The 26,243-nt window shown below is 50.8% G+C and overlaps 1 protein-coding gene across 1 annotated transcript; it reads left to right on the top strand.

Annotated features, from left to right (window-relative positions):
* Positions 1-529: 529 nt before the first annotated feature.
* Positions 530-26,004, top strand: Irs2 (insulin receptor substrate 2). Its single transcript, XM_038328495.1, has 2 exons — positions 530-4,643; positions 23,674-26,004. The coding sequence occupies exons 1-2, from the start codon at positions 650-652 to the stop codon at positions 23,676-23,678; spliced, it is 3,999 nt and encodes a 1,332-aa protein (XP_038184423.1). The 5' UTR covers positions 530-649; the 3' UTR covers positions 23,679-26,004.
* The last annotated feature ends 239 nt before the right edge of the window (positions 26,005-26,243 follow it).

Consider the following 26,243-nt stretch of genomic DNA (forward strand, 5'->3'; position numbering starts at 1 on the left):
CTCGCGCCTCGCGCCCATTGGCCGGGCTCGCCGTCCGTCGGGGGATGCGGCGCCAATGCGGGGCGGTGGGGCGGGGCGCCCGCGCGAGTGTGCCTGCGTAACGCAGAGTCACGTGTTGTTTTGCTCTTAGTTCAGTCACTCGGTGCGCGATGTGTTACTCACTGTGCGGCGGGGACCGCGACAAGCCCGGGTCGTCGTTGTCGGCGGTAGCAGCAGCAGCAGGAGAAGCAACGGCCTCAGTGGCGGCGTGGGCCCCGAGTGTCCGGACGCAGCCCGGCGTCGCGCAGTGCAGAACGGCGGCAGCAGGCCGACCGCGCGCGTCCTAAGCTCGGCCCCGCGAATCGGGGACCCCGACTCTCGGCCCAGCCAGCCAGTCCCCGGGCGCCGCCCGAGAGCCCGGGAGGCAGCCGCCGCAGACAGTCGGAGTGAGGGGCGGCGACCGCCCGCGCAGAGCATCCTTCGGAGCGGCGGAGGGCCCTGCGCCACCGAGCCGCGCGCGCCTCCTAGCCCACCGCTTGGGCCCGGGGGACGCGCGCGCGTGGCCAGGCGGCCGGGCGACGGGTGGCGGGGAGCCGCCCCCGCCCGCGCCCCTCGGCCCTCGCCATCCCCCTCCGTGCCTAGCAGAGAGGTGCGGCCTGAACCGGCGGCGATGGCTAGCGCGCCCCTACCCGGGGCCTCCGCGCCGGCGGGTGGGGACGGCCCGAACCTCAATAACAACAACAACAACAACAACCACAGCGTGCGCAAGTGCGGCTACCTGCGCAAGCAGAAGCACGGCCACAAACGCTTCTTCGTGCTGCGCGGCCCCGGCACGGGCGGCGACGATGCAGCCGCGGCTGGGGGGTCGCCGCCGCTGCCACCGAGGCTGGAGTACTACGAGAGCGAGAAGAAGTGGAGGAGCAAGGCGGGCGCGCCGAAGCGAGTGATCGCGCTCGACTGCTGCCTGAACATCAACAAGCGCGCGGACGCCAAGCACAAGTACCTGATCGCCCTCTACACCAAGGACGAGTACTTTGCCGTGGCGGCGGAGAACGAGCAGGAGCAAGAGGGCTGGTACCGCGCGCTCACCGACTTGGTCAGCGAGGGTCGCTCTGGCGATGGGGGCTCGGGCACCGCGGCCAGCGGCGGGTCCTGCAGCGCCTCTCTCCCGGGCGTCCTGGGCGGCTCGGCGGGTGCCGCTGGATCCGATGACAACTACGGGCTCGTGACACCCGCCACGGCAGTCTACCGCGAGGTGTGGCAGGTGAACCTGAAGCCCAAGGGCCTGGGTCAGAGCAAAAACCTGACGGGTGTATACCGTCTATGTCTGTCTGCGCGCACCATCGGCTTCGTGAAGCTCAATTGCGAACAGCCGTCGGTGACGCTGCAGCTTATGAACATTCGCCGCTGCGGCCACTCAGACAGCTTCTTCTTCATCGAAGTGGGCCGCTCGGCCGTCACCGGCCCCGGCGAGCTGTGGATGCAAGCCGACGACTCGGTGGTGGCGCAGAACATCCACGAGACCATCCTGGAGGCCATGAAGGCGCTCAAGGAGCTCTTTGAGTTCCGGCCTCGCAGCAAGAGTCAGTCGTCCGGGTCGTCGGCCACGCACCCCATCAGTGTGCCGGGCGCGCGCCGCCACCACCACCTGGTCAACCTGCCCCCTAGCCAGACTGGCCTGGTGCGCCGCTCACGCACCGACAGCCTGGCGGCCACCCCGCCAGCAGCTAAGTGCACCTCGTGTCGGGTCCGTACGGCCAGCGAGGGCGACGGTGGCGCGGCAGCCGGGGCCGGGACAGCGGGAGGCAGGCCGATGTCGGTGGCCGGGAGCCCCCTGAGTCCTGGGCCGGTGCGCGCGCCCCTGAGTCGCTCGCACACCCTGAGCGGCGGCTGCGGAGGCCGCCCGAGCAAAGTGACGCTGGCGCCGGCAGGGGGCGCCCTGCAACACAGCCGTTCCATGTCCATGCCCGTGGCGCACTCACCGCCCGCTGCCACCAGCCCCGGCAGCCTATCCTCCAGCAGTGGGCACGGCTCGGGATCCTACCCGCTGCCTCCAGGCCCCCACCCGCACCTGCCTCATCAGCTGCACCACCCCCAAGGCCAGCGTCCGTCCAGCGGCAGTGCCTCTGCCTCCGGCTCCCCCAGTGACCCAGGTTTTATGTCCCTTGATGAGTATGGCTCCAGCCCTGGCGACCTGAGAGCCTTCAGTAGCCACAGGAGCAACACTCCCGAGTCAATCGCGGAGACCCCGCCAGCCAGGGACGGCAGTGGGGGCGAGCTCTATGGGTACATGAGCATGGATAGACCCCTGAGCCACTGTGGCCGCCCTTACCGTAGGGTCTCCGGGGATGGGGCCCAGGACCTGGACAGAGGGCTGAGGAAGAGGACTTATTCCTTGACCACACCTGCCCGACAGCGGCCAGTACCCCAGCCTTCCTCTGCCTCTCTTGATGAGTATACTCTCATGCGGGCCACCTTCTCTGGCAGTTCAGGTCGCCTCTGCCCATCCTTCCCGGTGTCTTCTCCCAAAGTGGCCTATCACCCTTACCCAGAGGACTATGGAGACATTGAGATTGGCTCCCACAAGAGTTCCAGCAGTAACCTGGGGGCAGATGATGGTTACATGCCCATGACCCCTGGGGCTGCCCTCAGGAGTGTTGGCCCCAGTAGCTGCAAGAGTGACGACTACATGCCCATGAGCCCCACCAGCGTGTCTGCCCCCAAGCAGATCCTGCAGCCGAGGTCGGTGGCGGCAGCCGCCTTGCCACCCTCAGGAGCTGCAGTGCCAGCACCCCCTTCAGGGGCCGGCAGGACCTTCCCCGTGAACGGAGGCAGCTACAAAGCCAGCTCCCCAGCTGAGAGCTCTCCGGAGGATAGCGGGTACATGCGAATGTGGTGTGGCTCCAAGCTGTCCATGGAGAACACAGACCCAAAGCTGCTCCCCAACGGGGACTACCTCAACATGTCCCCCAGCGAGGCTGGCAACGCGGGCACGCCACCCGACTTCTTCTCAGCAGCTTTGCGTGGAGGGGGAGAGGGCCTCAAGGGTGTCCCTGGACACTGCTACAGCTCTCTGCCCCGCTCTTACAAAGCCCCCTATTGCAGTGGGGACAGTGACCAGTATGTGCTCATGAGCTCTCCTGTGGGGCGAATCTTGGAAGAGGAGAGGCTGGAGCCCCAGGCCTCCTCTGGAACCTCCCAGTTGGCTGGCACCTTTGGGGCAGCTGGGGGTGGCCATACCCAGCCTCACCACTCAGCAGTGCCTTCCTCCATGAGGCCGAGTGGCGGCAGTGGCCGCCCTGAGGGCTTCCTGGGCCAGCGCTGTCGGGCAGTGCGACCCACGCGCTTGTCGCTGGAGGGACTGCAGACCCTTCCCAGCATGCAAGAGTACCCTTTACCCTCAGAGCCCAAGAGCCCTGGCGAGTATATCAACATTGACTTTGGTGAGGCGGGTACCCGTCTGTCCCCGCCTGCCCCCCCACTGCTGGCATCAGCGGCTTCATCCTCTTCGTTGCTTTCAGCCAGTAGTCCTGCTTCATCCCTGGGTTCAGGTACCCCAGGCACCAGCAGTGACAGCCGGCAGCGCTCCCCGCTCTCTGACTATATGAACTTGGACTTCAGTTCTCCCAAGTCCCCTAAACCTGTCACCCATAGTGGAGACACAGTAGGCTCCATGGATGGCCTTCTCTCCCCAGAGGTCACATCTCCATACCCACCTCTGCCCCCGCGTCCTTCTGCCTCCCCCTCTTCCCTGCAGCAGCCTCTGCCACCTGCCCCAGGAGAGCTCTATCGCCTGCCTCCAGCATCAATTGCCACTTCCCAGGGCCCCACTGCTGGCTCCTCAACGTCCTCAGAGCCTGGGGATAATGGTGACTATACCGAGATGGCCTTTGGTGTGGCTGCTACCCCGCCACAACCTATCGCAGCACCCCCAAAGCCAGAAGGTGCCCGTGTGACCAGCCCCACATCTGGCTTGAAGCGCCTAAGTCTCATGGATCAGGTGTCTGGGGTGGAGGCCTTTCTTCAAGTCAGCCAGCCCCCTGATCCCCACCGGGGTGCCAAGGTCATCCGTGCAGACCCACAGGGGGGACGACGTCGCCACAGCTCAGAGACCTTCTCCTCCACCACCACAGTCACCCCAGTGTCCCCCTCCTTCGCCCACAACTCTAAGCGCCACAATTCGGCCTCTGTGGAAAACGTCTCCCTCAGGAAAAGCAGCGAAGGTAGTTGCATCCTGGGAGGAAGTGATGAGCCACCCACATCCCCAGGACAGGCACAGCCATCGCCGGCTGTGCCATCAGCCCCACAGGCTAGGCCATGGAACCCAGGTCAACCTGGAGCTTTGATTGGCTGTCCTGGAGGCGGCAGTTCTCCCATGCGCAGAGAGACCTCTGTGGGTTTCCAGAACGGCCTCAACTACATCGCCATTGACGTGAGGGATGAGCAGGGGTCCCTGTCGCAATCTCAGCCACAGCATCCACAGCCTGGAGACAAGAGTTCCTGGGGCCGGACCCGTAGCCTTGGGGGACTTCTCGGCACCGTGGGAAGCACTGGCACCAGCGGGGTGTGTGGGGGCCCAGGCCCCGGAGCCTTGCCCTCTGCCAGCACCTACGCAAGCATTGACTTCTTGTCCCACCACTTGAAGGAAGCCACAGTCGTGAAAGGTGAGGTCCTCTGACCTTGAGGCCGGGAAGGGGGTGGGGAGTATTGGGTGGCTTTGGATGTCACGCTTCTCTAGAGGTTCCTTGGCTGCCATGTCGTTGACTCTCTCCAAAGAGCTTGTCATGAGCGTTGGCTTGGCTTATGAGTAGAGTTAATACCTTCCCCATGGGCGGGAGACTTTGACCTTGTTTTAGTTCCAACCATCTCCTGCCTGGGTCCTTGGGGTCCTGTCCTTCCCATCTGCAGACAGGGAAGGTTGTTTAGCTCATCACAGTTGAGCATGCGGACACTGGCTCTGTGTCCTAGGTCACCTCTGCCCAGATAATAGTTTGTTGACCCTCGGGAAGCGATCATGAGTCTTGGTGCCTGCTGGTAGGAGCAGCTCCTGTCGCTTCAAGTTCGTATGTAGACTGACAGGCCTGTCCATCAGAGGCTCCATAGTTCCCATAAGGGAAACGGTAGTAGTGTGGCTTGGCTCACATAGCCTGATGGCAGCTGTTCTCACCTGAGCGTAACTCCTGTCTGTGGGTACCAGGCAAGTCAGCCTCCCAGGATTCCTGGTGCTGAACGTCCAGGACCTGGCAAAATGACATTGTTAATGAGTCCCCAGGTAATGCTGGGGCTGTTGACGTAAATCCCTGAGGAGCTGTGGGAGCTCAGGAGCCACTGGAAGGCCCTCGTGGGCTGGGTGGAACAAGGAGTTGGGGTTGGCATAGGAACAGGATGGGCTGGGCTTCTCAGAGCACCCCAGGCAATAGCACTCAGCCATGTTTCAGGATCAAGATTTGAAGCGCGGTTCTTTTACAGGAACAGTGGGACTGGAGGGCAGCTGGGGCTGTCTCCTCTCCAATTATCAAATATCCACCAGCATGGAGAAGGGCTTGCTGTGCACCTGGCAAAGCCTTCTGTGTCTCAGAAATGACTGGGGTGTAAGAGGAGTCCGGTCTGGAGTGCCGAGTTCTGCTGTTCTTCCGTCTTGTCGATGTTTCTGTATGGGTTTGCTAGCAGGACAGGCTGGGTGCCGCAGTGGAGCCCATGATGGGATGTGGAAGCCATGTGGTTGGTGGTCTGTGTTTCACAGAACCTGTACAATTTTGGTTCTTAAGCTGAGCAGTTGAGTGCTATCCAGTTAGAATGTGTGATCTAGTGTATTTGGGACTGTTAATTCATAGGCTTCAGGCTTCTAGCTTGGGGCAAATACTGTTATTCTAGGGTAATGGATGAAAATCTGATTCTTTTATTATAATTAAAACGGGAGCGGAGAAAGGAGCCTCCAGGAACTACCAAGAGTACTGCAGTACCTCAGCATCTAATTAAGTCAACTAGAAGTTGGCCAAGTGTCTCCTCCATGTTCAATATCTCAAATGAAGGTCATTTTGTCAAAGTTTTACACAGTACACAATTTCTAATACTAGGGAGTTGAGGACAGCTAAGCCACAGGTCATGGAAACACAGCAGGATGTGACCCAGTGGGGAAACTCTGCTAGGCCCTATTCTCCACAGGCCACACATTGATTTCCACGTCCCTGTGGTAGAGGGGTGAGGAAACAGGCAGAGTTGGGGCTGTGTGGGTGGTCTCCTTCTTTGGAAACCCCAGATTGAAGTCATCCACACTTTGAAGTCTGAGGCCCTTGGTACAGTCACTACATCAGAAAGAGGATTCACTGGCAGATTAGAAAGAATGCTGACCCACAGGGCGTAAGTTTGTTTAGACACCTGGTTTATCTAGTCCTGCTTAAGGTTTCCCACCAGGATAAAATTCCTGTCAGCCTGCAGGATTTCACTCGTGTGAAATCCAAATAGTTCTTCCTACAAGCTGACAGGAAGGCATCTTACAGTTGTTCTGAGTTCCGTGGATATTATGCTAAACTCTTCTCTAAAGGGGGTATTTTTAAAGGAAAAACCGATAACTACGATTTATCTATTGTGCCAGAGCCACATGTTCAAAGGGAGGCATACATGCCAAATTAGATTTCTAGCAAATTGACTTGAGCAGAGTGCAGCATCAGAGTGGGGGAGGGAGAAAATGCAGACTTTGCTCACAGAGCTGTAGGGGCCCTTGATGTCCGTGGAGGCACAAAGGACCACTGAGAACCCTAGGATGGACCTCTTTGTGTGCAGCTCACATCCAGGTAGAAATTGGTGGTGTGCCCAGATGAGAAGTTCTCTGTAGAGCCACCTGCTCAGAGAGGGTGGTTTGTCGAAGCCAGGCTGGAAGCATGAGTTTGAGACTGAAATGCAGAATGTCCTCACTACTTAGCAAGCTCTGCCCAGGCTCCTAGCAGTGCCCTGTGCTGCCACCCCAAGCTGCTCATTCGTATTCTCCTGGACCCTCATCCGTTACACAGACACATCATAATTTAGCTCAGCCTAGGTAGTATGTAGTACATAAAGTAATACAGACACAAGGTCCTGGCAGTGTCTCACAGCTGACTGCAGTTGAATTGGGAATGGGGGTGGGTTTCTTAAGCATAACTTAGTAAGTAACTAGTAAGTACCAGGGGTGTGTGTGTGTGTAGTCTGATTCATATGTCGGAATTGCTGTCTTGTTTGGGAACTGGAAATTAACTGGATTAAGTGTGTTTTAAAACTGCTTCTATCAATTTTGCACATTATTGACGACAGGATTGTAGATTGGTATGTGCCCTAAAATGTTGGTTTTCTCTATGATGGGATTTTCATTCTGTTAGTTGCTGATGTTGAAGAGGCTGACGGGAGAGAGGCTGTGGAGGGCATCTGTATTTACTTCTGTTTGATCAGAAGACTGCATGTCCTTATCTTAACCAGTTTGTCAGAGAAGTGAGGTGTTTCCAAAGGAGCCGGTGGTCTTGGTCTAGAAAGTTCTGTCTTTGGGAGTGCTTGGTCCCCGGAGCCAGCACAGCAGCTTTGCAAGCCTCAGAGGGTGCCTTTTAGGCCTGGTGCCTGGGGGATGAGATGGTGCTGTGCTGGGTGGCTCTCACCTCCTAAGGAAGAGGCAGCTGAGGTGCTAAGGAAAACACTCTGGTTTTTGGTGAATGAAAGTCACGTGGCCAGTTCTGCTTCCTTTATTGAAAGAAAAGCCTTTACTGAAGTGTCTCTGAGAAGGAAGGAGGGCGGAGCGAGGAAGCCAGGGTTCTGGTTGCTAATCTCTGGAGAGCCACCTACCTGCTCTACCCTGCTTCTGGCTGTGTGTGTTGTCTGCAGAGCGGTTGATTCCCGTCCTTCCCCTACTGGGCCACAGAGATGAAATTAGAGTGCCCTAAGCCCTTGCTTAGGTACTTTTGGAAATGAGTATGCTTAAATTAAAAATTAATAAATGAAAAGCCAAAGTCGTAGTAGTCTGGGAATGGAGACAATGCCTTCTTAAAGCTTACCTTTCCTGACCCATTGTCTGTTGTGCTTGGTGCTCTAAGAAACCCACCCCCACCACCTTCTTTAAGAATTCCCTAAAGCCAGGTGGTAGCTCAGCCTTAGAGCACTGCAAGAGGAGAGCAGCAAAACAAAACAAGATTTGTTCCAGAAGGGGGAAAAAAAATGAAAGTAACAATGTAGAGATTCAAATTACATAGTAGCAGAACAATTAAGAAAAACAGGCCTGCTGTCTGCGCTGGCTTCAAAGCAGGCTTTGCATTCCCGGCTGTGATGTGCTCAGGTATTAAGAGCTGTTGACAAGATGAGGATGTGTAATTAGAATATACATTTTTAAAATTGACTCTTAATGCTGCCAGCTCTAACTAACAGTCAAACCCTCAAACTTCAGAGGTTTAATTAGCCAGGATTCGGCGGGGTTTCAGTTCTGTTTGTTGACTTAACTTGGGGGTCACTCCTCAAGTTTTGATCTCAGTACTGTGCTGATGGTCTGTAGAGTAGGAACATGCTGGATTCTTTGCTCTTCGACCCCGAAAAAGCAATTTTCATAGCAGCAGCTGGGCATAAAGGTGTTCTATTAGATTCCTACTAACACCTTTTCTCTGGAAGCATATTCTAAGAGCTAGGTAACTTTGCTATCAGATTTGGCAAACGGGCCAACCTTTTATTTTGTTGGGGGGGCATTGGATAGTACAGAACTAAATGTTTTCCGTTCACCTTGGAAACTTAAGGGGAAATGTAACTTTATTCTCGTGTCTACATTGCCAATTAGTGTGGGGGCCACTTTGACTCAGAGTGGAGCTGAGCCCCAGATTCAGCCTCTTTGCCTAGAGAACTGTGGTAGGGGTGGAGTTTGTTTAGTCTCTCTAGACCAGCACAAGAGTGTATGTTTTCATGCAAGATGTTGCCATTTTAGTACACATTTTCTGCCTCTCCATAATGACCTGCTACAAAGGTTTTGCTGCTTATCCGGCTACTGAGGGTTGGGTTGTGTGGCAACAATGCTTTCCAAATCTAAACAGAACACTCTGTTTTCGGTTGTCTGAATGTATCATTCAAGACTGCAAGGGGAAGGAGTGTAGTTGATGACACAGGGAAGGTAGATGCTGGTTTCTGGAGGGAGCTGGTAAGGAAATGCTGAGGTCATGGTGGCCACTGGTCTTTTGAGTGTCTTTTGTGGGTAGTTTCCTAGGCTTATATTGAGGGTGCCCTGAAGTAACACCTGCAGTTGGAATAGACCAGGAAGCAAGCTGCACACCAGGAGCTGCTTGCTGGGTGCAGAATGTGCCAGACACTCTGGGCTTGGCACTTGTCATTGAACTCATTGTGTTGAGTGCTGAAATAGAGCTGGGCTGAAATGTACAGGCTGTGTGTGGGTGATAAAGCAGTTCATTTAATAATTGCGATTTCTTTTTCTGCTAAAGCAGAAAAAAAATACTGAGTTTTACACAGACATAATTATTTGTCCAAATGATCTACATGCTGTTCCAATTTCTTTTGTGTGGTATTTATGCAATGACATTTGCAAAATATTTCTTACTTCTTGTGCATTTGCTGAAATTGGGTCAAACGTTTGGATACTTGATATATCTTAAAGATAAACCTTTACATGAACTCTTAAGTACCAAGTCTTTTAATATTTATTTTAGAAAGTATCAGGTTTTCCAGAAACACATTTAGAACTGATGTTTGTGTTCCCATACTGTTTTTTTTTTCTTTCCAAAACCCATGTTTTTGTTTTGTTTTTTTTTTTTTCCTTTTCTTTCTAATTGAATAGTAATGTATTTTGTAAGGACATTCAAATCTTTAGCCAGTCACCTCAAGAATATTGATCCTCTATTCTTTTCATCTATAGAGAGTTGATACAATTCTCAGTGATTTGTGTGCGTGGTATTTAAGCTTTGTTTTCTTTTTTTTTCCCAAAGCATAGATGTTCATCCTAGATTGCAATTTTCATTCTCACTTCAAAAGCCAAATGTTGACATTGGGGCAACTCCTTTTTTTTTTTTTTTTTTTTTTTTTTGTGGTCACAGTGCAGTGTTTTAATGTTTACTATGACATGAGATTTCTCTACTTTGTCTGTGGACTTAACTCAGGCCATCTTTAGGGACCAAAGTGTGCTGTTAACAGTCCAGAAATGTGGCAAACACAATATGATACTGAATGAATTCTTCTTGGGTGAAATGAAAAAGAAACTTTCTGAGCAATACTGAAAGGCAACTTCACAGGGCACAACTGGGCAAAATTCAAGCCTTTGTAATTTTTTTTTTTTTTTATTTCTGTAAGTATAATGTCATGTGACATTCAGACATCCTGTAATGTATGTAAAATCAGCTTTTATGTGTATGGATGGGTGTTTTGCCTGTAATTATGACTGTGCACTTCCAGAAGAGGGTGTCAGATCTCATGGAGCTGGAGTTCCAGAGGTTGTGAGCTGCTGTGTGGGTGCTGGGAATCCAGCAGAGGACCTCCGGAGGAGCAGCCAGTTCTGCTGACGCTGAGCCGTCTCTCCAGCCCCAGACTCGGGTTTTGTCAGAATTACGGACTCTACTTGGTCAGAGGGTCAGGTGGTCTGTCCAGAGTCATTAGGACAAAAGGAGGGAGTGTTGGACTCAGGCTGTTTATGGTGGGTTATCAGCTTGGAAAGCACATAACCACTCTGCCTCAGAACTTCCCAGATGACCCGCTGTTTCCTGTTTCTGTTGTGTGGCAATGAGCTAATTCCCCTCTCATTTTCCTCCTCACAATTTCAGAGTAAAATGGGAACAGTTAAGGAAGCAGAGAGGAAGAATGGCCATTGTGGGAAAGCCCTCTCTTTTTTTTTTTTTTAATTTTTTTTTAGCCAGTTTCCATCTGTCAGTTTGAAGAACTTTGTTGTGTTAATTTCCACCACCACCACCACCACCCCCCTTTTTCTAAGCCCTCTTTTGTCCATGGATTTGCGAGTTTAACTCCTGGTGGTAACTTCTTGTGGTCCAGCTTCCTGGACCTCGCCTGAGTGAAGAAACATTTCTATTCCTCTAGCAGTTTCTGTGTTTTCCTAAAGAACACAGACACAGTACTTACTATAAAATTAAGCATCCAAGTACATTAAGCCCCTTCAGTTAGTGTGGGAGCAGCAGGGGTCATGGGTCAGGCTCTAGAGTGCACCTGAGGACACAGAGCCCCGGTCGGAACCACTGCCTCAACACCGATTCAAGGTCAGATGTACCACCGGGAGAACATTGGAGGAGGTGGCCCAGAGGTCGGCACGCCCTGGGTGGACATCTAGTGCCCTGCTTCACGCTCCTGGGGTCTGTCTGCTTCTGTGGAATAACGGAGCAGCTGAGCGCATGCAGCAGGTCCCACCAGCCCTCCTGCTGTTACGTCCATGTTAGGGGACAGCTGGGTGCAGATGGAAGGAAGCATTTGAGGTAGAAAAGCAAAGTGCACAGCAGGCAGAAGCAGTGGGGAATGTCACTAAGAAGAAATGTTTCTAGGCTAGTTCATGAACCCTGAAGGCCTTCCCTCTTAGGGACAGAACCAGCCCTGCTTCTGACCAGTGATGCAGGCTGGGTTAATACCCTCAGCCTCTGCATTTGTGTCCTGTGTGTGGAGTATTGTACACCCCTCACAGCCCGTTAGCAGCTTCCAAAGAGATGAGTCATTAACTCAGTTAATGATGAGTAGATTTGGAAACACCAATTTAGAATTAGCCTCAGGACCAGTTAGTAGCTAATCATCTGTTGCTGCGTGGTTATCTTCTCAGGACCAAGTCTCCCATGGGGTCTTAATATTCTTAAGGTCCTTAAAAAAAAGTTGTGGGGAAAATCATTTAGCTGGCTTTTTTCACATGATGGCAGATGGGTTTCCTTCCAATTGGATTGGACCTGAGTTGCCCCCTTTGGAGGTGTTGTGACTGTAGAAGAATTCTTACGCAGACACACCAGGGATTCATTGAGTCCTTGTAGGTAAAACCTGTAGCAGAGCATCGGAAGGCCCTGCGCCCTAGGTGACTGTCTCCTTTATGTTGGCCGCGTCATGGAAGAGGACTCGGTCTCTCTATCAGATGACAGCTCTGGGCCAGGAGCCCTACGTGATGAGCGGCTTGTGCCCAGAGTGGGCTGATGGAAGGAGACTTCCACAGACCGAGGCAGCTTCTCCAGGTTCCGGGGAGGGCCGGGTTCAAAATTTACTATCTTGCCCATCATGGGTCTGTTGGATACTTTCTAGACAGAGTAACTTTTAGGAGAGAAGAATGGACTCTGGCTGCCCTAACAGATCAGTCTTGGCCACCGTCTCTGTAAATCAATCGAAGAGGCAAACAGAGGAGACGAACTCAGTAGAGGAAGAACGGCTGCATACATCTTGTGGCCACGGGTCCCTCTTGGGTCACCGATTTGTGTGTTGGGTTTCAATAGAGGAAGAAGTAGGCCTGGGGTCAGGGGTCTTGTGTAACTAGGCAGTCCCTGTGGAGGTGTGGTCTGGTCTTTCTTATCTCAGTTCTGGTTCTTCAAGATGGTCCAAAGAAGCGCTTCTTGCTTGAAGGGACAGCTGGCTCCTGCAGGATGGGTGCCCTGTGTTCATAGGTGATTGCCCTCGTGGGGGTGGGGGGGCTGCCTTGGGAGTCCCTGCTGTTCCTGGAATCAGAAGGGACTATGTCGAGAACAGCAGCTTATCTCTGTTCCTTCAGCTTCAGCGGGGATGGGATAGATTAGGCAGAACGAAGCCCTGTTTTTAGTTACTTTGTGGGCTCATATGAGAAGGCAACACTTTTTTTGTTTTTTTGTTAAAGTAGCTTCTTTAATTTAATTGTGAAGTCAGCTGTAAAAACTAGGAACCCCACATTCCATCTTCTGGCGAGCTGTGAAGAGCCTCTTGCTATCACAAACATAGAAGACTTTTCCAAGTATGGTGTGTGTAGATTCCCTGAGTGAGTCCCTGTGTCTCTCTGTAATTGAGCACATGCCCGGGAAGAAGCCACCTGTCACTGCTATGACCCTGTTGTCCTAGCCTTCTTGGTTGGCAGAGAGAAGCCATGGGGATCCTCTCTTCTCCTTTCCCCCGAGTGAGGACACCCTGGGCCACTGCCAAACTCAGCCCTGTTCAGGATCTTGGATGCCCCTGGTAGATGGGGAAGTGGGGTGAGAAATCTTGGAAGTAGGCTGAAGTGATGGCACTAGATTTTGAAAGTATACCAACAATGGTCTGGAGCCCACAAGCTTTCCATAGGATTCAGCGCCGTGTGGGTTAGAGAGAACCACCGAGAAGCTGGGTTTTGTGTGGCAAGGTCAGAAATGGAACTGCTTAGGACCGCGGTGCGCAGCGGGCATGGCAAGCTCTAGCGGTCACGCTGGATTCTATTCTGGATGTGGAGATCTGGCTTCCCTTTCCCCTGAGTGTGCAGCTGAGGATGGCCGGTGTGAGCACACAGGAGCTTGAAGTTCTTCTGGACTGTCGGTGTGCAGAACATACAAATCGGATGGTTTTAAAAACTTGCTGGAGATTTGGGACCAGTTCAGCCTCACTTTGCTAAATTGCATTTTAACAGGTTCCTACTGTAGAGGCTGCGTCTTAGAGCGCCATCTGAATCAACAAGCTAGGAATGAGGCGACCCCTCTTTTGAGTTTCACCTCCATGGCTTGTTGTCCTTCTGGAAGCTAAAATATAGCCTGCTGCTTCCCAAGAGAAATCAAGGGGAAAAATGGTTCCGAGATTCATGGAGACTGAATTTTACAAGTGTATCTACATAGAAAGTTCTTCATAGTCAGGTCAAGCTGGTGTCCCTCAGGGCGTGCTCCTGAAAGAGGCCTTCTGCCTCTACCCCTCCTCCAACCTCTCATAGTTCCTCACCCTCTGGCCATGAGATGGGGACCATCTCCCTGCAGACCTTCCTTCTGAAGGGCTATGCCTGGATGCTGCTGGGTTTCCTTTTCTTGAGCTGCCCCTTCTAGCTGGTGCAGAGGACTTGGGAGAAGACAGTTCCTAGGATATCTGCCCTGACCTGGACTGGTCTGCTGGTTGACCAGGGGTCTCTAGCCTCTGCCCCTGGGCTGAGTGACATAAGCAGATGGCATGTCTTTGTTTTGGGTCTAGCCATCCAGGAGGGTTGACTCTGTGTACCTGCAGCCCAGCTTCTCATCCTGTCACCAGGAGTCTTGGCCCCTATCTCTAACCCAGGCATCCTGGACTTTACTTAGTGTGGGTGGTTAGTAGGAGACTCTGCCTGGGCTGAAGGTGTCTTTCTGGAAGTGTGGTTGCTACATAGGACTTGAGGGCTTGGGACATCTTATAAGCACCCTGGCTTTTGGCTACAAGAGCACATGCACCGCCTGAGTCCCTGTGGGATGTGGGATTGGCTGAACCTTGTGCCAGGGGAGGGTCGCTGCTGTGGTAGCTGGGTGCTGAGCCACATAGTGGGTACAGCAGGGTTTGGCTCCATTCTGTCCACTCATGGTTCGAGTACAACAGAGAGGCATGGACACCCTGGTCTTCTGACAGCTCTTAGCTTTCAGTAGCCTGGAGTTCCCTTCAACCTGAGTTCTCCTTCCCCCGCCGGGTTCACCCAGTCAGCTGGGTTGGTTCTCCTTTTGCTGGGTCCTGCCTGCCTGCATAGTTTGCATGCCTCCCCGTGGTCCCTGGGCTGTTGTTGTTTGCATTGCTCCTGGAGGCATCTTAGGAGGTGGGTGGGGCTGTGACAGTCCCCTTTGCCCTACTGCCATGACTCCCCAAACAGGCAGGTGAGCCGGCCTTCCTCAGCAGCTCAGGGCCTCCGGGTCTGAAGAAGCCTTTGTAGTTCAGAACATGGCGTGTGGCTACATGCCGGCGTGACTGAAGTAAGAGTCTGACCACGGAGTTGTGAGTCATGCCAGAAGCATGTGCTCCTTGATGTAGAAAAATCAATATTCATGTATGTTTTGTTTGGAGTCATTACGGTTTCTATCTAGAATCTCCCTTGGTAGTTTCACTGTGACGGGGGGGGCGGGGTGAGGTGGGGGAGAGGACGGCCCTATCTTCAGGAGTGCGGGTGATTGATTGACCTAGCTGAGAAATCAGCTGGTTGATGGTGGCCACGGTCCTGGGTCCAGCCTGGGTCTGACTCTGGCCGTTGTAACCTCACACCTCCCACACGTACATCCCCTTGAACCATGGAAAGCTGTGTGGGTTTCAAGGTGCAGGAATGGCAGCAATGAACGGCTCCTGTGCCCCCTAGGGAGTGGCAGTGTGTGAGATGTGGCTCACAGGGGTGCAAGCTGGGGCAGAGGCCCTGCCGAGAGCTTGCTCTTGGATCCTTTGCTTGTTGCTATGACAGAACACCTGATTAAAAGGCACTCGGTAGGGCTTGCTTTGACTCAGAGCCATCATGGTGGGAAGGCTTGGCTGCAGGAGCCGGGACAGCTGGTCACAGTGCAGCCTCCATCAGGAAACACAAGAAGAACTCTGGTGCTTGGCTCCGTTTTTCCATTTTACTCAGTCCAAGGTGATAGCCCACGGATGGCGGCACCCGTGGTGGGCGAGAGGGTCTTCCCAGTTAACCCAATCTGGAAAGCCCTTCTTAGACATGCCCCAGAGTTGTGCCCCGGGGCCATTGATTACAGATCCCATCGACCCAGGCCATCAGTATGACCCATCATAGCTCCCAGCAGATTGGCTACAGGTGAAGGAAAGCAACGAATCTGCTCTGAATATTTATTCTATTTATCCGTAATCTGACAGGAAAAAGATGGAAGGCTTTATGACTCCAGTCGTAAGCATTTTTATAGTGTACATAAAGCATAGTTTCTGCATCAGTGTGAGCCGTCATACAGAAATGTGCTACATCTGAGAGAAGAATGGAGCTTCTCAGAAGGTGCTTGTGATCTTAGTGCTGGTTCATGTATCAGCCATGGAAGTGGAGCCCTGGAAATCACGTGTTCAGGGGACCCGAGAAAGCACTGGTTATGGGTTGCAGCTGTGGTAGGTGTCAGTTTTTCTGCGAAGCCGAGTATCAAGAAGGCTTGCCTTTGGTGGCCAGATGGGTTCTGTGCTGGGAAGAAGAAGCCAGAGCGGATGGTTGGAAAGAGTGCTGGCTTCACACCTGGTCTTATGACTCGCAGGGTCTGTAAGAGGATAGCGTGGCCTTTAGCGGGCAGTATTGTGTTTCCGAAGCACGCAAGCTTGCAGATAATTTCCAGGGGTATCAGTTAGCCTCAGGTGTAGCCCACAGGTGGAAAATGTGTGGTGCTATTTTGACAGACCTGCCTATGTCTTCTCTTTGGGTTCCTTGTTAAATGTTGGTGGGTGCATGTGCCTTGAAGGGTTGGCTGACTAGGGTCTGTGTCGGATTGGACAGTGGAGGCTCATGGTTGGTTGTGCTATGTAAGTGACAGTGGCTGTGATCCCAGAACACTGTATTTGCAGAAGAGATATGGCCGGCCCCTTCTGTGCACCACCACCATCTGTGAGGTGGAAAGTGTTCTTCCTGGGTATCCGACCCACCACCTTCAGGTTTTGTTTTTCTTTTGGAGGTTGCGTGTTTATCTTTTCTTCTCTGAGAAGTGGTATAAACTATTAGGGTTGGTTTTGGTTCTGATTTTGTTCGTTGGACTTAGCTTGACTAAGGAAAACTGTCCTAAGTGCAGAGGACATAGAGACAGGAGGACTAGAAGCACACATGCAGGTCACATGCAGTCTAACAAGTGAGCTGGTTTCCCAGGCATGTGTCCATCCCCTCGTCTTACTCATTAAGTAGGGTCAGATACTAGTATGGTATTTAATGTCCTTTGAAGGGAGTTCTATAAAAAGCCAATGAAAAAAAATTGTATGATCTCATACATAGAATCTTAAAAAAAAACATCCGGGTTAAATGTCCAGAGAGCTCAACAGAGCTGGTTGTCATGGGACTGGGTAAAGTGTGGAGAGAGGGGGAAAAGGGAACAAACTCAAAAAAGTACATAGGGCAAGTGTTTCTTTGGAAGTCTACAGCGAATACCAATTAAGGGTTATTGCTTTTGTTTTAAAAGCAAGTAACTTTTAACCGCTCTTGCTACCAAAGCACAGCTGGAGAAGGTAACCGCAGGGAACTGGTTAATCCATTCCGGTGACCTTTCTCCTGTGTCAGTGTGCCCCACAGCATCGTGCTGCAGCCCTCAGCAGCGTAAGTGGAGACTGGGCTCAAGTGAACTCTCATGATCCCACTGGGCCCCAAACATCTGTCCTCGAGGCCAGAGGGAGCCTCCTATTGGACAGCACTGGAGAGAAGTTGGTACCCCCCCCTCCTCACCCCAGTACCACTTGAGAGGCCCTCATCATTCTGGCTTCTTCCTCTGGTTTTATCCTGGGATTAGAGTGTCCTGGTTTGAGAGAAAGGGTGCCCTAGGATGCAGAAGATGCTGGACTCCCAGGGCCTGGAGTGTGCGAAGAGCTTACTACTCTAGTGTGGGATCCGCACCTGCACGCAGCTGGGGGTTCCTTTTAGAGAGGAGCTCGCTAGATGCCCACATTAGGAAACAGCCATTGAAACCTTGACTTGTAAATGCCGCCGCCGAGTCTGAGCTGGCAAGTTCCCAAGGGCGAAGCTTTGGGTGTGTAGAGAAAGTTTGAAGTGGGCTGCTTCACAGGCTGGGAGGCCTCTGAGCACACCGTGGCTGGGCCATTAAGAGACTGTCTTCCTTAAAGGATTAAGCTGAGTAGAAGGGTAGTTGGTTCCAGCCTCGAGAAAGCCACATCGTCTCATCTCCCGGCTGGGATTGATTGTGTCATTAGCAAGTTAAAACTCGAAGACAGGGAGTTTAGTTCCAAGCATCCCAAGTGAGAGGGCTCTAATTGTCAGCGGCCGTGTGAGCTCACAGCCAAGAAGGACTCTCTCCAGCAGGTCGTCACAGAGAGCTCCATCATCCATGTTTTCCTTTTAAATGATTTTTTTTCCAATTTAGATGAAAGGTTAAGTAACCGTTTTTCTTAGAATCTCTGGTGACTTTGTTATCACCCCCAACCTGACTTTTTTTTTTTTTAAATACTCTTAGCAAAGTAAGAAGATACTAAATTATCAGGCGTATTTTTCTAGGAATTTTTCTTCCAACTGAGTAGTCTGTTTTCCCAGCTAGTTCTGTGTTTAAAGGAAAAGCCTACACTGGGCATTGAAATGGGATTGAAGGATGTGGGGACTCACCAAAGGGCTCAGTTCTTCCTTAATTTGGTTTGCTACTAGAAATGTAAAATACATAGCCTCTGTTTTTCTTTTGGCATGCAAATAAATATTCATCAAAACAGCACTAGGAATTCAGAGCCCGGAATATGTTACAGAGTCCACACCTGCTCTTCTCTGTGCTGCACAGAACCTTTCTGGGGCTCCATGTGAGGGTCTGTGTGGAGCTTTTGGGGGAGAAGCTTGAGGAGATCTAGAGACAGAGCCTGAGCTTCCCCGGGGCAGAGCAGTCCTGACAAGTGTATGGCTGGACACTGACGTGTGAAAGAGCCTGGCGTCGAACACGCGGAAAACCCAGAGTCTCATGAGAATCCCAGCGGAAGGGAAGGCACAAGTGAGTCCACCTGACTCATGTGCCCCTGAATGTCTGTCTTATTTCTTGCTAAGACTCTAGGCTTGATGCCCAACTGGTGTGGTGGGACTTCATTATTTTGCTGCTTTCCAGTGGACTGTGAAGAGCCTGATCCTTCAGCCGTGTATCTATTTTCTGTGTCTTCTGTCTCTCGCTCCTTCTGTCCTCTCTCCTTCCTCCTCCCCTCTCCTCTTTCCCTGAGGTCTGAGCATAGCTTTGGAGGTAGTGGAGCCACTATAGTCATTGAATTCTTTCTGTCCTGGGAAAAGATGACCTGCAGGTTCATCCTCGGGGACTTAGGAGTCCTGGTCATGGGACTGTATCCCACGTGGGGCATATCAGTGACATATGCTGTCAGTGATGGCTGAACAAAGGAGGAACATGACCGAACTCTGTGGCAGGGCATACAGACGGAAGTTTCTTTACTAATGGCTTTTGTTGTTGCTGCCTATCTGGTTTTCATGGCTCCAGGCCTCAAAACCTTACTGCTTTGAAGACTTCGTCTCTGATCTTAGGGATTTGGGTATAGAATTGCAAAGAAATTTCAAATCCTGTGAGTCCAGTCTCACTATGAGCTACCGCCAGGCACAGGGCAGGGGTGGGTCTGTGGGTCTTTCCTATGTGCAGTGCGGGGTCTTCCACAGTTTTACCACTGTGACTGGACATCTCAGAGTCTCCCTTCTGAGGGCACATGCAGAGCAGAGTGACCATAAATTAATCATCCTAGTGTTGCCTCTAGTGGATTTGACATAGGTAATGAATAAATAAATGTATACTGGCATCTCATCCTTAGGACCTATAAATATTTAAGGTTGGGGATGTCAGATTAGCAGCATTAGAAAACATTTCCCTTCTTCATAGTCTACATGAACCAGCCCAATAAAAGTAATCAGGAAGGCATAGATAGGGCACAGGTGTCCTGGTGCACAGGCATAGGGCACACATCACATCCTGTTTGTATCCAGGTCAGACCCCGGCTCTATTTCCTCTCCTGATGGACTAGAAAGGGTAGGCGCTTTGATGAAGGCAGGGGCCTGATCTTGTGTCTGACCCCCAAGGCCTAGGCCAACCTCCTGTGTGGCCCTCCTCAGGCACACGTTATCCTGGCTGTGGTCAGCCAGAGCTCTGGCCAGCATGTGCAACATAGTTTTTGCCACCCGTTCACATTGGAGAAAGGTGTTTTGGACGTTGGTATAAAGATAGCCAGTTTCAGTCTTAGGGCTTCTTTTCCTAAGGATGGAAAAAAATGGGAGCCACTAAGGCAATTCCTTTCTCCTACTTACCTTCTCGTAGTGCATCCCAGTTTTAGGGCTTCATGGAGTAGGTGTGGCAGGCTTTCTTTTGGGGCCACCAACCAGTCTTCCAAATTAAGACACAGAGACTTCTTATTAGTTATGAATGTTTGGCCTTATCTTAACTCTTATTTCTTTTTTCTTTTTTGTTCTTTATTGTTTTTATTGAGCTATATATTTTCTCTGCTCCCCTCCCTTCCTCTCCCCTCCCTTTCTACCCTCTCCCATGGTCCCAATGCTCCCAATTTACCCAGGAGATCTTGATTTTTCCTACTTCCCATGTAGATTAGATCCATGTATGTCTCTCTTAGGGTCTTCATTGTTGTCTAAGTTCTCTGGGATTGTGATTTGTAGGCTTTTTTTTTTTTGCTTTATGTTTAAGCCACTTATGAGTGAGTACATATGATGCTTGTCTTTCTGGGTCTGGGTTACCTCACTCAATATGAAGTTTTCTAGCTCATCCTTTTGCCCACAAATTTCAAGATGGCATTTTTTCCCACTGTGTAGTACTCCATTGTGTAAATGTACCACATCTTCTTTATCTGTTCTTCCGTTGAGGGGCATTTAGGTTGTTTCCAGGTTCTGACTGTGACAAATAACGCTGCTATAAACACAGTTGAGCACATGTCCTTGTGGTATGATTGGGCTTCCTTTGGGTATATACCTAAAAAGTGGTATTGCTGGGTCTTGAAGGAGGTAGGTTGTTTCCTAATTTTCTGAGAAATTGCCACACTGATATCCAAAGGGGCTGTACCCGTTTGCACTCCCACCAGCAATGCAGGAGTGTTCCCTTTACCCCACATCCTCTCTAGCATGAATAGTCATCATAGTTTTTGATCTTAGCCATTCTTACAGGTATAAGATGGACTTAGAGTTGTTTTGATTTGTGTTTCTCTGGTGACTAATTGTAGCTCTTATTTCTTGCTAGCTCTTCTAACTTAAATTATCCTGTTTCTCCTCATCTACATTTTGCCTCAGGGATTTTCACCTTTCTTTCATTCTGTCTAGCTCACTTTCACTACTTCTCCATGGCTGGTTGGTGGCTGCCTGGCTTTTGGTCCTAGGTGTGTCGCTCAGGTGTGTCGCTCTCTTTCTCCCTCATTCTCTCCTTTTTCCTCCCCTCTCCAAGATTCCTTCTCCTTATTTTCTCTGCATGCTAGCCCGGCCTATCCCTCTCCTGTTTAGCTATTGACAGTTCAGCTTTTTCTTAGACCAGTCAGGTGCCTTAGATAGGCAAGGTGAAACAAATGTAGCAGTCCTTGCATCATTAACAAATGCAGCACAAACACATCTTTAGGTAGTTAAAGTAATTTCTACAACCTGTAGGTCCAGTGAGACTACCAGGGTTTCCTTGGTTCCCTGTTTCTGCAGGCTCCCCACCCCCACCCATCGAATCACTTCTGATGGCTTTCTGCTATATCGTATGAAAGATTCCCCAGGTCTCCTACACTGTCACTGTCAGCGCTGGGACCACCTCAAGTGCATGCCCTAAGGAACCACACTAAAGTTTAAGTCCCATGATCCCAAAGGGGTTCTGAGGTCTCCGTACTAATATTACGGTCATCTGTAGATGTAGGAGTCTTTGACCTCACAGCAGACAAGTTCCATCACCTTGTATCACTCTGGTACGTGTGCACATGTATGAGTGTATGTGTGTGAGAGAGAGAGTGAGGGAGGGAGAGAGAGAGAAAATGTGGGATGCGCCCATCCTGAGCACACAGTTCTCAGAGCTGGTGTGGTGCTATCTGATCTCCCTGTCCCCTATTGTACATGTGCTGGGCACCCATTCATCTTCCCATAAGAATATTGTTTTTGGATGAAGAATAGAACTCGAAAAGAACCTTCCTGAAAGGCCCATGCCTGGCGACCGGCCTTCTTCTTGCTTCTCAGCTTGTTTTGTTCTTAAGTACACAGCAGCAAGTCCCACTTGATACGTGCTCCTTGATGCGTGCTCCCAATGACCTGATGCTTGCAGCTGGATGTCTCGGCCACATGGCATCCCTAAGGAAGTGCAGACCTTACCCCACTGACCCTTGAACACACTCGTGTTGTAGTGAAGAAACGGAAGGGCTCCCAGAGCTCCTTCCAAGATTATGGGTTCAGGTTCATCTCCCTGAGTGTTGTGTAGACCTAAGTTAACTTGGCCGGTGTTCTCCTGAAGGAGAGTCACTGGCTTAGGGTCACCTGAGTGGCAAGATACTGTTGCTTTACTATGAAACTTGGGCCTTGCTTGTTAAGGTTGTCAGGAATCAGATGACACTGTATCCTGAAGTCTCTTGGGATGGAAAAACCATGGTGATCAATGGTCCAGCAGGACCTAGATGGGAGACCTTTCCTTAGGAAGACATACTGATTTCAATGTCTGTTGACTTTGTTTGCATAATGTTTATCTCCTAATTGTTTAAAGAATGCAAAAAAAAAAAAAAAAACAAAACCATGAAGTTGCACAGCCTCCAAGTGTCACATTGTCAGGGGAGGTAGAAGGGCTGGGGTGTTTGCCCCACACCCGACAGGCTCTGTCTGCGCAGATCTGTGCTTTGTTGGAGAGTAGCCACACATTCTTATTTGTGGTAGGATGTCTTTTAGGGGCACGCTGCAAACTTCTCTCTTGCTGAGTTAGCCCTGCGAACTCAAGGAAAGAACACACACGCACGTGCACACACACACTCCCACACTCATGTTCTCTCAGCAAAGAATGAGGCTCACGAGTCAAAGGTCCGAATTCCAGTCAGTGTTAGAGGTGTGCTGGCCTATGATGATGGTGAGAGAAGAGAGGAGAGGTCTGAGCAGTTTAAGGCCCAGTGTGGCCTTGTAGCTGTCATCATGGGGACTGATGTAAAGTCACGTGCCACTTTGAAGAAGGAACTTTGAAGATGAAAGGGCAGGATCATCATAATGTGACATCAGTTTTCCCTGCCGTGCTGTTCAGTGACGAAATGGGCAAGACTGTACACATGCATGCGCACGCACAAAAACAAGGTACACGGGGACTTTACACACTAGGAATGGAGACCTGGTGCTAGAGGCCATGCTGTCCCTCCATGGAAGGGACAGACAGGTGCAGCTGGTCACATGACCACATGCTAGTCCTCCGTCCACTCAGCTCGGCAGGAGGGTTGGTAGTCTTGTTCTTGAGAGAGTCTCTTAAGAGGTGATGAGAGCCAGGTGACAGTAATATGTGGCTGAGGGAACTTTTAAGTTGGGGGGGGGGCGGTTTCGAGACAGAGTCTTACCTGGTAGCTCTGGCTGGCCTGGAGCTCACTAGTAGACCAGACTGACCTTGTACTCACAGGGATCCATCTTCCTCTGTCTCCCAGGTACCGCGATTCCCAAGGCGTGAGATTCCCATTACTAGTATTATGGTCATCTGTAGACTGTTGGAGTGTTTGACCTCACAGCAAACACGTTTCTTCCATACTTTCTTGCCCTGCCTAAATCTATGTGTTTTTAAGAAGAGGGAAGATGACGGGCAGGTTCCTGGGGTGGAAGAGTGGACCCCAGGCAGCCCTTCTTCCTTTGAGGAGTCAGAGGTTGACCACGGTAGTGTAGCCCCTTGGCAGGTGTGTGGTGGTTGTCGTTCATCCACAGGGCCTGGTCCCTCCAGCACAGATGCTTGTCATCAGGACAAGAAACCTGCCCATCCCCATGGAGTGCTCGGCAAAGTGTATGGGGACGACGTTTCTCACCTATGTGCAGATAGATTGGAGTGCACCCTGCTGCCCCATCCCAGGATAGCCGTCTTGAGTTTGCAACTCCCAAGTGCCTCATTTGAAGGGAAAGGCCCAATCCTGAATGTAGGTCCATGGGTTTGCGCGCTCCCTGGGTTTCTGTGGTCCCTGGAGCATGGCTCACCAGTTTTCTCATCTTTATTTCAGAGTGACGTGCTACAGGCTCCATCGCCACCACATTGAACTCCGAATACATGCGAAGGAGATGCTCAGCCTGTCTGCAGCCAACGCTGCTCACTTTCCTTTCAAATGGGAGTAATTCTACGTCGTGAGACTTCTGGGAACTGTATTAGATAAGGAGCCTAGAGGCAAGTCCACCTCTTCTGCCGTCACCGTCACCGTTGTTCTGTTTGCGTTGCGTTTTGTTTGTAAACTAAATGAGTTGATGGAGTCCGCTCCGGGAGACTGGGCGGGATTTCCATTCGCCTCCATAAAGCCGGCCTCGCTGTCAGTTCTTCATTTCCATTCTGGCAAAGCGGATTAATCCCTCAGCGTGCAAGGAGATGCTACGATACCCATGAGAGTGGTTAAATCTGGTATTAACTGGCTTACAGTCAAAACTACCACAGTCCTACCTCAGTTCAAGGTGAAGCCGGATGGTTTGGCAGGGTACAGGGCAGCTCTGCCCCCGTGGGTCACATGCTGACCTCCGTCTCTCCGACAAGCGGATGTGGATTCCAGTCCAGGTACCTGCGATGTTTACTTACGCACAGAGCCCGGTGTGGGACTGACAACTCTCCTTGGGATTAGACTTGAAGATGGATTAATCCTCATGATTCCTAAACGTGACCAGAGCAGCCTCCTTTTGGAAATCATCAGCCGTGTTGGGGGGGTAGGGGTGGGGAAGGATAGCTCTCTCTTTGTACCTTTAACGGACTTCTTGACGCTCTCTCGTGTCAGTACTTCAGATGGCAAAGCCTTTTCTCCTGCCCACGAGCCTCCTGTCTGAACCCTAGCTCACATTCCTTGAACCAAAAACTCAATGTAGGCATGCTCGCAGCTCAGGCTGGTTTGGTGTGGCAATTTTGTTTTTTTGTTTTTGTTTTTTTAAATATATTATCTCTGACCTGATGTCATGTTGTTGGCCAACAAGGCTGCCCTGAAGAGGAGGGGAGGCATTCCAGCCATCGCACTATTGACAGCAGAAGAGGAAAACCCACCTCTGTCCCTGCATACGCTTGTCAACAGTTCTTGACAAAGACTACCCTGGTTCTGTTTTCAGTGTTCTGAAAATGTCAGTGTTGTGGAATTGTCTCCTGTGTCACCTAGAAGGGCTGAGCTTGCCAGCAGACTATCAGTCACCTTGCTGCTCCATCACAGGGCTGGAGGCCCTGCCTCCCCGCCCTCCCCCACCCCACTCCCCAGTTCCTGTCTCCTCCATAGTCCTGTAGAGACTACACTAATTCTTGGAAATGTGAGTTGCTGGTTTATTTTTTATGTCATTTTGTTTTTGTTTGGGAGAAATATATATATATATATATAAAGTATAGATATATATCACTATAGAATAATGCATTGATAAGAAGAGGCTTTTTAGAGGATGACCAAAAAATTCCATGTCTTAAAAATCTATTTAATGGCAGTGCAGCTGTCTTCCTGCTTCTGTGCTGAGCTCGTAGAAGAAGGCTGTATTGCAAGACAAAGTTGAATGTAAATTGACCCGCACCCTGCGCCAGTTCTCAAGGTTTACTTTTCCCTCCCGCAGTTACACATCACAGCGGTGCACAGGTGCACAGCACTAGCGTGGAAGTCCGTTTTGGTGTGTGCCGTGCTTTGTGGAGATGAACGTTTGAGAATCCCCTGAGATGTTAACTAGTGTTGGGACTAGGAGCCTGCGCCGTGTTTGCTTTGTAACTAAATCCCCCAGGGGCAGTAGGACTGAGCCGCTGTCAGTGCTGACTGCAGCACTCTTAGGCAGATGTGACATGCCCTCCGTGTTCGGAGAGGTCACCACAGGACGCAGATGGTACATGTCCCCTGTGCAGCCAAAAGGAGCAGAACAAGACATCAAGAGTACACTAAGTTCCCTCTCCTGTACATTTCAAGAAGAGCAGGCATATGCAATATTTACATCCTTCAATTTAGTTTACAGAATGGAACCAAAATGTGGGAGTGTTATGTTTGCCGCACTTCAAGCTGTATATTGAGTCTTTGTACATTTTGCCTGACACTTAATCTTAAATTTAAACTATTTTTTGCTATATAAACTTTAACAGTTATTGAACAGTGTTTTCTTTGGGTACATGTTGTTTCAGGATATCAAGATGTTAAATATATTTCTCGCTATTGTATTTGGACAAGAGACTCCCCTCCCTGTTGTCTTCCGCTGTACATGCTGTATATAGGGGTCATGGGACACTGCTGAAGACTGGAATAAACTGGAGTAGATTAGTATGCTGTATCTAGTCTGTATTGACCACGAATGCCCTCCTTAATAGCCATATGCAATAAAATAAAATGCATTATTTATGAAATGAACACAGATTGGAGGATGTTTTTCTGCACAGATGACCAGTTTTAACTCAAAGCCAGTCTCATCCTGCGTGTTTGGCATTAGCAAGCGGTGTATGCATGTGGTTTTTGTTTTCTGTGTTCATTTGTTTTCGAGACAGTGTTTCTCTCCTCTAGTCTGTCTATCTGTCCTGGAACTTACTCTGCAGATGATGCTAGCCTCATAGAGATCCACTTGACTTTGCCTCTCAGTTGCTGGGATTGAA

Source organism: Arvicola amphibius, chromosome 4 (assembly GCF_903992535.2).
Source record: "Arvicola amphibius chromosome 4, mArvAmp1.2, whole genome shotgun sequence".
Taxonomy (NCBI): Eukaryota; Metazoa; Chordata; class Mammalia; order Rodentia; family Cricetidae; genus Arvicola; species Arvicola amphibius.

Excerpts from the sequence above, each read along its gene's own strand:
- Irs2 (XM_038328495.1), top strand. The coding sequence starts at position 650 with ATGGCTAGCGCGCCCCTACCCGGGGCCTCCGCGCCGGCGGGTGGGGAC.